This window comes from Macrosteles quadrilineatus, unplaced genomic scaffold, assembly GCF_028750875.1.
Source record: "Macrosteles quadrilineatus isolate MER2022 unplaced genomic scaffold, UCM_ALF_1.0 Scaffold_3__2_contigs__length_128488019, whole genome shotgun sequence".
Classification (NCBI taxonomy): domain Eukaryota; kingdom Metazoa; phylum Arthropoda; class Insecta; order Hemiptera; family Cicadellidae; genus Macrosteles; species Macrosteles quadrilineatus.
Genome location: NW_026542596.1, coordinates 125,376,943 through 125,386,468, shown reverse-complemented (window position 1 = coordinate 125,386,468; position 9,526 = coordinate 125,376,943). Strand labels below are relative to the sequence as shown.

The 9,526-nt window shown below is 33.5% G+C and overlaps 1 protein-coding gene across 1 annotated transcript; it reads right to left on the bottom strand.

Annotated features, from left to right (window-relative positions):
* Nucleotides 1–201: 201 nt before the first annotated feature.
* On the bottom strand, nt 202–6,768 carry LOC128989533 (uncharacterized). The gene is made up of 3 exons (XM_054411430.1): nt 6,630–6,768; nt 2,451–2,863; nt 202–1,021 (listed from the first exon to the last, which is right to left on the bottom strand). The coding sequence occupies exons 1-3, from the start codon at nt 6,766–6,768 to the stop codon at nt 818–820; spliced, it is 756 nt and encodes a 251-aa protein (XP_054267405.1). The 3' UTR covers nt 202–817.
* Between the last annotated feature and the right edge of the window lie 2,758 nt (nt 6,769–9,526).

The following is a 9,526-nucleotide window of genomic DNA, read 5'->3' as shown; positions in this document are numbered from 1 at the left end:
GGCTGCTGTGGGACTGTACACCGCTGTGGGAAATTGTAACAAGATCTTTGGTGAGAAGGAAAAATAACTGTGTTTCTGTTCAATAACATAATTTTATGTAAACAAATTACAAAATTGTCAAGAAATGATGAGAGACTATTATTCACATTTTACCTAATTTTAGAGAGATTTTAGTGATCAAGCCCTGGTAATGTAATTGGAACAGTTTGATTTTAAGAATATATACATACATAACCTAAGATTTTAATTTTCTATCGTGAAAGCGATGGGATGAAATTAAATTTTAATTTTTGTCTTCTAATGCTAGATAAAAATGATATTCACAATGGTTACTAAACAAATAAGCAAACACTGTTACATTAAAACTAACCTAACCCGTAAAGTTGCATCAAATAGGCAAAATGGACTAGGACTATAATTTACTACTACAGGAATTTCTAGAATTTTCTTTGTGAACTTTAAAGTTTCTCAGATTGTCAACTACTAAAAAGGCCAATTCAAAACCTAGGGACTAAGATCAGGTCATATACAATATTGAAGTACAAAGATTTGAGATTTGATATTAAGACTATAAATTAATAAATATACAACACGTTGTTAATTTACACAAAAAATACTATCAAAACCCCTTACAGTATATATAGTTTCAGGCCTGTTACTTTAATTCAATTGGACTCAAAGTTGAGCTCAGACTCGAATACATAGACAAGTTTTATTTTACTACAATTTTAAATTTACAATGTTTGTACTTTTCTTGAAAGAAAGTTCATAGAGTTAAAGCAGGATTTTGTTACGCCAAGGTAATGGTATCTAAACATTACGTCGATGCTTCTATTCGTCCAGTTCGGGATCTCAGTTTTTTCTCAAAGTTGTTGTTGAAGTTGTCCACCCTGTGGTTGTGATCCTTGAGGAACTCCTTCCTCGAAGACTCCACAGGACTCGCCCTGATCCTGACGGCGGGTGTCGACACCGGGGAGGTGACTGGCAGGGAGGCGTTGTCTGGCTTTTCTCTTTTCTTGTCCTAAAATAAAAGTTATTTTTAAAATGTATAAGTTAAACACTATGTCTGGTTTGATCGAGTGTTCAGCACTGACACTTGGTACGTTTTAAAACAATAGCATAGATGTTTTTCAGGCCAGCATTCAGAAACATATACAGTACATATTATATAGACTAACGAACACAAGGTTTTGAGTTTTTAGTGACTAAGGAAGTATGTTTTATCTGTGATATTATTTAAGGATTTGAAAAATAATAATTTTTGTCATACTGCAAAAAAATAGCCGTTTTAAATACATGCGTCACGGGTCTAAAACAGCTCTTTTGTAAAGGTCCGCTGAACTCCATTGTAAACTTCAACTGTGTCCAAACGCATGGTATCGATATTATATATAAATTAAATAGGTTGTAGCTTATTATTGCATTCTTGCTTCGACTATCGGTACAACCAATTGACTTCCGAGGCCAATAGTCAATGATTCTTGCCAATAGTTAGTCATATCGAGTATGTACTAACCCAATCGTAATAGAGAAAATAGTTAAATAATCACTTAATGTTTGTTTGAATTAAGGAAATTATTGAAAATAAGTTGAAAGTCGGTTTGAGAGGTCAATTAACATGACATTTCTTCTCGTTTTATAGCTTAGTTTGGATGTTTAAATATGACGTAAAAGTTCATCACAGGTGGAAAAAGTGTCTTTTCAACCCTCGCAAATTCTACCCCGGCTTCGCCTCGATCGTAAAACTTGAACTCGAGTCGAAAAGAGTCACTACACTCTAGTGATGAAAAAATATACATACATTTTGCAGTTATTGTAACTAGTGCACAAAGAGCAGGAATCAGCCACTTCAAGTGTTATAATCAGTGCTAGAAGGCCCACTTTGTCAAGTAACTGTAGGATAATTTGGATTTAACAACAGCCCAGTTTGAAATGCGGCTGCCTTAAAAAAGTCACAACAACGTGTTGTGAATTGGAACCACATATTTTATTTTCTGTACTTTGACTTTCTTGTGAGCATTACCCTCTGCTTTGACTCGTTTTGGCACAAGCGAGGTAATAATTTTCCATGAGTCATGTGTATGAACAGAAATGCAAAGTTGAAAACAACCATTTACTTTTAACAAATGATTTATAACATAGATTGTACCATTGACTAGTCAATGATTGTACCTTATAGTTTATAGGCTTGGAGTAGCAAGTAGTAACACGAAATACATTCACAGTTGAAACCAATTTTGACTCGAATGTTTGGGTCGTGTTTTCAAAGGATTGAATTAGCGCTAAACATTACGGTCTGATATTTTTGCACGACACTGTAATACACCAAGTTTGTAATTTAAGACGAAAATGTGACATTAAATGCGTATTTTGGATTTGGGTGTGATGTCAAAAAGCGGTTCACAAATTAATTATTGAAGAACTACACAGAGAGTGTTCAGATACATCACCTCGTCAGGAACATCTTCCTCGATGACAGGCAGTTTCTGCAGACCCACTATTGGAGCCCCTAGAGCTCCCAGTTCTCCGACTCCAATTCCATTTTCTCCCCCCAGCCCAGGATATCCTCCGACGTTCCCGTAGCTGACAGACAAGGCTGCGTTCAGCACCTTCCCCAGGAAGTTTATACTCTGACTAGCAGCCAGCGTGCCCGAGCTCGTCAGGAAATTCCCGAGTTTCAGACCAGTTAGAAAACTCAGCTTGCTCAGAAGTCCTCGGCCCTCCCGACTTTCGGTTAGGTTGCTTTTTTGAATCTCCAGCAGCATTTCGATGTTTTGGTACAGCTCCAGGAGTTCTGGAGGAACTGTGTCGTCGACTCGTTCTTCCAATGGAATGTCTTCTAGGTCGCTGAGGATTTCTGAAACTGAAACAAACTATTGGTAACGTTTTTAAGTTTTTTTTTTATTTAAACAATACCAGCTAACCAATTAAAACTAATTACAATCGAGTTAAGGATTAACCCTATTTTAATACCATAGTGTTTCATAATTTATGTTTATAGAATTAATTTATGGAATGATAATCATGAATATTGCAAAACAGAGGAAAATAATACACCATTGTAATCGGTTGGCATTAACCTATTAACACTTGTATCTTGAAATGAATTTTTTTTTTAATCTCTATAGTTCGGAGTGCTTATATTGACATTGTTGAAATCAACTTCAACATTCAAAGAGTTAATTGTCTTAAAGATTCTAGATGGAGAATCGCGTTGTAAAATGTTGAGAACTCTGACTGACTATTCCCCTCTAAAATTCAAATCTGTGAAGTATTCACGCTTGCAAATTATTTTGAAATACTTTGGCTAAATCCCCTTGGATCAATTTTATTGGGAGGCTTTTCTGCAATATTTTGCCCATCTTGTGAGAATTTTTACACAGAGAGTTTAAAGCAATACATTACGTACAACCTACAGCATGTAAATATTCCGCAAATATTTATCAATAATATTATCTTAATCTTAAACATCTATATATCTAATTCCGTAAGCCCAAAATTTTACAATGAAATTGTGAGGTAACGGGAGGTCGTAGAAAGCTGGGAGAGGTCTCATTTTAAAGGTCTGGGCATGAAATTTTGGGGAAAATTATTCATTTGTCTTAATTATGCACCAAAAAGTTGTTACGGAATAAAATAATTCACATTAAAATAGCATGGGGATCGAGGTCATGTCTGCTTTGTTTACTTTAAAACATATGGTAATATCATTAATATGTAATATGTACTGTATGTATATTAACCTTGCAGAGAGGTTGAACATACCTATCGACTATATCAATTCAATTACACTATCTGGAATGCCACCACACAAATTAGTTTTAAAAGTTGTTTCAATATTGATGCTCATAAGAAATATGAACCTAGGGTCTGGATTAGTTAATGGAGTACGATTGGTTGTGTTAGGTATGTCTGAAAAGGTGTTAAGTTAGTAGTAATTACTGAAGTAAGCAAAGGGAACATATTTTTCATGCCAAAAATAATAACTTATAATGGTATGTAATAACTATTATACATATTATAATATTAAAAATGTTAAACGATAATCAAGGTAGGGTGATCCATGAGACTAATAATTTGTATAAAATAATTACTAGAATATATACATAGGGGCTATTGCCCCTACAAGCCACTAGTTTTAATTATAAAGTCTTAGTGGATTTTTAGTTTCTATTTCAACATTCTTTACTTGTATCAGATTTTTCTGGCAAACGGAATTCTCAATTTTATCATTCGCAATTAAAATGGTAAAAGGTAAAAGTGTTATTTAAAGATTACTGAACTATGTGGGCGTCGTTATCAAAAGACTTTCGCTGTCAGAATTGGAGGAGAGTAGGTTTTGGACTGAGCCTCCTAATTAATTGGAGAGAGAAATAGCTTAGCTAAATGCGGGCCACGATAACATCTGTTTACACGGATAACGAGAAAGGAAGGAAGTTTATGCTGAAAACTTTGAAAACCAATAATTAAATTTGGATAGCTGTTGTAACCCAATACATTTCACAACTATAAATGTTCAACAAACCGTGTCAAATATTTTTGACATTGTGAGCCAAAAATTATTGTACTTTAGAATATAGTGTAATTAATTTTTAGCGAACTTGGTGTAAACCATCATTTATTTATTGCAACATATCAAACAAAAAATTATTGCTTTTTTATAAATGTAGAATAAAACATTAAATAATGTAAAAATTATAAGAAAACTACAATCCAAATTTGTAGTTATTTATTCTTACGGTAAAAACGTAGGCTGTTATAATTGAATCGTTTATTGCAGAACCCCATAACTGACATAGTTTCACATTTCTATACATAACATGTCCACTACGGTATTTGACTGAAATGATTGTGAATTTTATTACACGTAGCTAATGTTTTACAAAATATTACCTTCTTAGAAGATATATTCTAATAAACTGTTTCTAGACCTCGTCGCTGTTGTATTTTTAAACCTACTTTATCATAGATCAACCTTAAGGATTAGTTGAAGACAACTTTGAGGCATATGTTTATTTTTTATATGCTTGGTTTTATATTTAGTATTTCCCCTTGTTGATTTGCCAACTTTAAAACTGTTCAGAAAAAAATTAAAAACATGTTTTTAAACTATTGTTTCTCCTATGTAGTCATCACTTAAAAAGTAAAAATAACCCTCAATGTTTTAAAAATGTATCCTGAAACAAGAGATACATTCTCAATCACCACCAACGTCCTCTGGCTCACCAGACTAACCACACAATGAACGATGCTTCAAGTTTTACAATTGAATAAGAAATAAACTTGCTGTATTCAAATTCTCTGCTTATCCCCCACAGCACAAGTGGAATCGTCAGACCACATTCACTGGCCAAACAATTCCAACCGTTCGACAGAATACGTCCTTGTCATTCACTTCACTCCAAATATTTAACATTAAATGCTTTTCATTGTAATTGAAGAAATTTCGTCTAGTAAACGAAGGTTCTTCAAACATTGAATTTAAAGATAAAATCACCTATAAACCTTTTTTACGATCAAGGATTTTTCAAAAGTACAACCAAAGTAACTCAGTGAAGAAAACAACTAAGTACAACGTTAACTATTTACGAAAAATATTTAGGCCTGTCTGAGGTGTAAAATCGTACTTATTACAAAGTTTAACCTACGATTTATACTGTATATTTAAATATATCCACAATGAATGGAGGATGTATAGTAAATACTTTTTTAACTATGTGACAGCATATAGGCCTACTGTGACTTTTATGCATGATGACACAAAATTAATTTGTTTGATTGGATTTTTTCGTGGTTGTAGTGTTAGTTGTGTGTATCTGGTTCCACAGTACAATATTTTTATATGTTTGTTTTCCACACCCTGTTCAATTATCAATCATCAACCAATTATCAAGCTTTGAGATAGCAACGTCTCTGCCACCTAAAACCCAAATAATTGTATTTTACCATAGACAAAAAGAATTAAATATTTACCTACTGTATTTTAACCCAAATAATAGTGAATGAAGAGTGTAGAATGGAGTGAGATGTTCTGTGTAACTTTGTTACTGACTAAGATCATCTGATTCATTAGCCAGGATCATCCTATTAATAGGCAAGCAAATTTCTTGAAAACCTTTTCCTCAAATCGTGTGCATCTACGCCCACTGTGTTAGAAAGATATGTAGATGTGCATAATCCCTTTATGAATTAAAATATGCTAAAAAATAAGCACAAAAAAAATAATTTTAAATAATTTCAAAAAATTAACATGGGCCCTATAGGTTTGCATGCTGGTGAAAAAATAACAACGAAATATAAAAAGAAATCAAAACAAATTTAAGCAATTTCAATCACATGTTTTATTTACAGCGTGGGGTGAAAATAGAGAGGTCCGTACATTACATATTTTTAGTCGAGTTTTCGACCACTGGACGACCTCTAGTTTAAAGTCCACGTACTTTCCCCAATAAGGGCATACAAAACCCCATGGTACCTGAATCCTCCACGGTCAAGGAACACCGAATGCTTTACAGTTACAAAGTAATTATATTAACAGTGTTGTAGTTATTGTTTACCTCTCTACTCAATCATATCCCCACATTCCCCTCATAGTGCCATTCAAAGCCCCATATGCCCCATGGTCTCACCTGTCTCACCAAGCTCCAGCAGCGCCGGTGGTGGCGCGGAGTCACCTCCCAACACCAAGCTAGCCGTCACCAACAATACCCACATGTTACCGTACTGAGCCACCTGGTAGGCGGCGCACACATTTATAACCTGCTGCATACGGGTGATGTTGCAAACTGGGTATAGACGTGTTTGTAAACATTAACACTTGTTAAGTTAAAACAATTAGAAAAGGTGTTTGTATAGGCTACTCGTGAAATAAGACTGATAACTGTGATTCTTGGACACATGTACAGGATAATTTGAGCGGATTAAAAAAGCTTATTATGGTTGTAAAGTATTTGCTACCTAGGGAAGGGGAGGGGTTAACAAGATTTTCAGACTCCTCTGGCCTAAATACAGTCGGTGTTCAATTGAACTGAATTATATATAGTCGAATCTCGTTAGTACGAACCTCTATAAGACGAATTTCTCATGATCTCAACCTCTATAGTACAGTACGTAGTTTTCAAAACAAAAAGGAGCTTGTTTCAACATGAAACCCCCATCCATTCCTCTTCCTTACAACGATTGTCTTAGAGCAAGGATAAACTCTTTAGAATACCTCGATAGTACGAAATGTTCCCCTACCCCTTGAAATTCGTCTTATAGAGGTTTGACGTGATCTAAAACAGCTATGTTGCTATGTTATACATGGGAATTGGAACGAAATGTGTCCGTAGTGCGTATTGCATATTGTATAGTCAAAGATATATTAGGCTGAATGTTAGTGGCCATTAATGATTCCTGTCTGTAATTAATAAATGTTCCTCACCCATAGAAATTCTTCGTAATTCGTAGAATCTGCTATTTATATCGTTGTCATTAATGTAATAGCATAACTGTTTTTCACAACACATATTTTATTAGTGCTGTAGGAGTTTAGGTAGGTCAACAAACAAAAGGGGAAAATTATATAACTAAAGTACACGTTTTGTGTTTTTTGCTACCTACGGGAAAGTGTGTAAATATTTCGATAGTTATTAATAACTAATGTTATGGCTTAATGTTATTTTTTTACTACCCAGTACAGTATTCATTCAATTAATTTATTTCAGTGCTCAATCTATTTTAATTGATTTGTAATCAGGGATTATATGGATTTGCTAATGATAAAATTTACTTATTGTCGTGTCTAGAGGAGGGCTATGAATCAAGTTCTCAACACTAATAACGGTCGTAGAGTCATATGAATCTGAATTTTTAACTTCAAGAATTAACCTTTTCTAGTATTCTTATTTATCAAACTCTATGCCTTATTTCTAATGGGACCGTAGTGTATTTACACTCTTAGAAACTCATAGATTTGTTCCTAGAGTAATTATGTACAATGTTGCACTATCGAAACTATTCCAGAAAAATTTAACTCTAGGCTGTTATACTTTAAAAAAGTCTGAAGACTTAAGTTCTAATTGTGTTTCAAACATGGCCCTTAGTCAAGTTTCTATTGACACTTTAAGCAAACATATTTTTCATAAAGTGTCTAATTTTTCTTTATCTATTGTTTTACATGTAGGTACCTCATTAATTGAACATTCTACGTTTTCAACTCACAAGATGTATAAATTAAGACTCAGATTGCAATCTTTGTAGCCAGGTCTTTTATTCTGTTATACTTTAATAATTTAACAAAACTGACTGTAATATAGGTTTTAGAAATATACCAACTATTTATAAAACAAAATTAGCCCAACTCAAATTTGGCTGAGATCAAAATTAGACCAACGTACGTTGTAAGAGAAGTTTACTAATTGTTACACAAACTTTAATCGATGCCTACTGATGTTAGGACAGGCTGGGTGTATGACCAATGGACATAAGGGTCATTATACAACCCAACATATGCCTAGATTACGACATTATGTTGTAATACAGTATCAATGACACAGTGACACAATATTGTACCTGTGGGCTTCCGTCTACTGACCGACCTGACACAGTTTGTAAATCCTTACATACATGCAAATATAAATAGTTGATATCATGTTCATTTAATTATGTTTTACTACAATGACGTTTCACGTTGATTAAAAAATATATAGTTACTTCGTCAAAATATGTTACTTTTTGTTTCAAATCTACAACAGTGATGTCAAAATCTACGGTACGTTACAAACGACATAATTTTACTTATTTCTGACTTGCATTGTAAGTTAGTATTGTTATTCGTGTTTGGTATTTTGATGATAAACGTGGAATCTTCCAGATGTATTGCATAAGGTATATTCCCAAAGCAGTATTCATATATTACCGATTTGTTGAAAAAATATCAATTATTAATCTAATTTCACTGCCTACTAGAGGAAATTTTATAAATCAGGCTTTGATAGGTACTTTAATGTATATTATTCAGTATTCAGAGCTTATACTGTACTTGAGCTGAATCGAGATGTATAACAACAAAAATGAACATGATAATAAGGGTTAAAACTATACACTCTGACTGAAAATATTTAATTTATTGTGTTGGATCAAGTGTGGAGTAAATTGTTTAAGATTTTTCAAGGAAAATTCACAAACCAAGTTGTTATTGAATTAATAAAACTTGTGGGAATGTTTTACTTGCAGTGTTCGTGATGCCCGGAAAAGTTATGGTGAAAGTGCATCATGCTCTTGTTGGGTTTGTGCGCTAACTTTTGGGCGATTATTGTGTTGGGGTGGACCATGTGTGTCTCTAATTTATACCCCAACACTGTAGTAGGCCACAGAGAACTTTTATATGCATTTTAGCATAGACATTTCTAAAGACTGACCATTACTAGCATCTTAAAAAAAAAAAATTAAAATATTTTTGATCAGAAGCCTATTTATTTAGACATACAAGGTTCTAAAACTGTTTAAACGTAAGAAAATAAAATAAAATATTTTCAGAATGAAT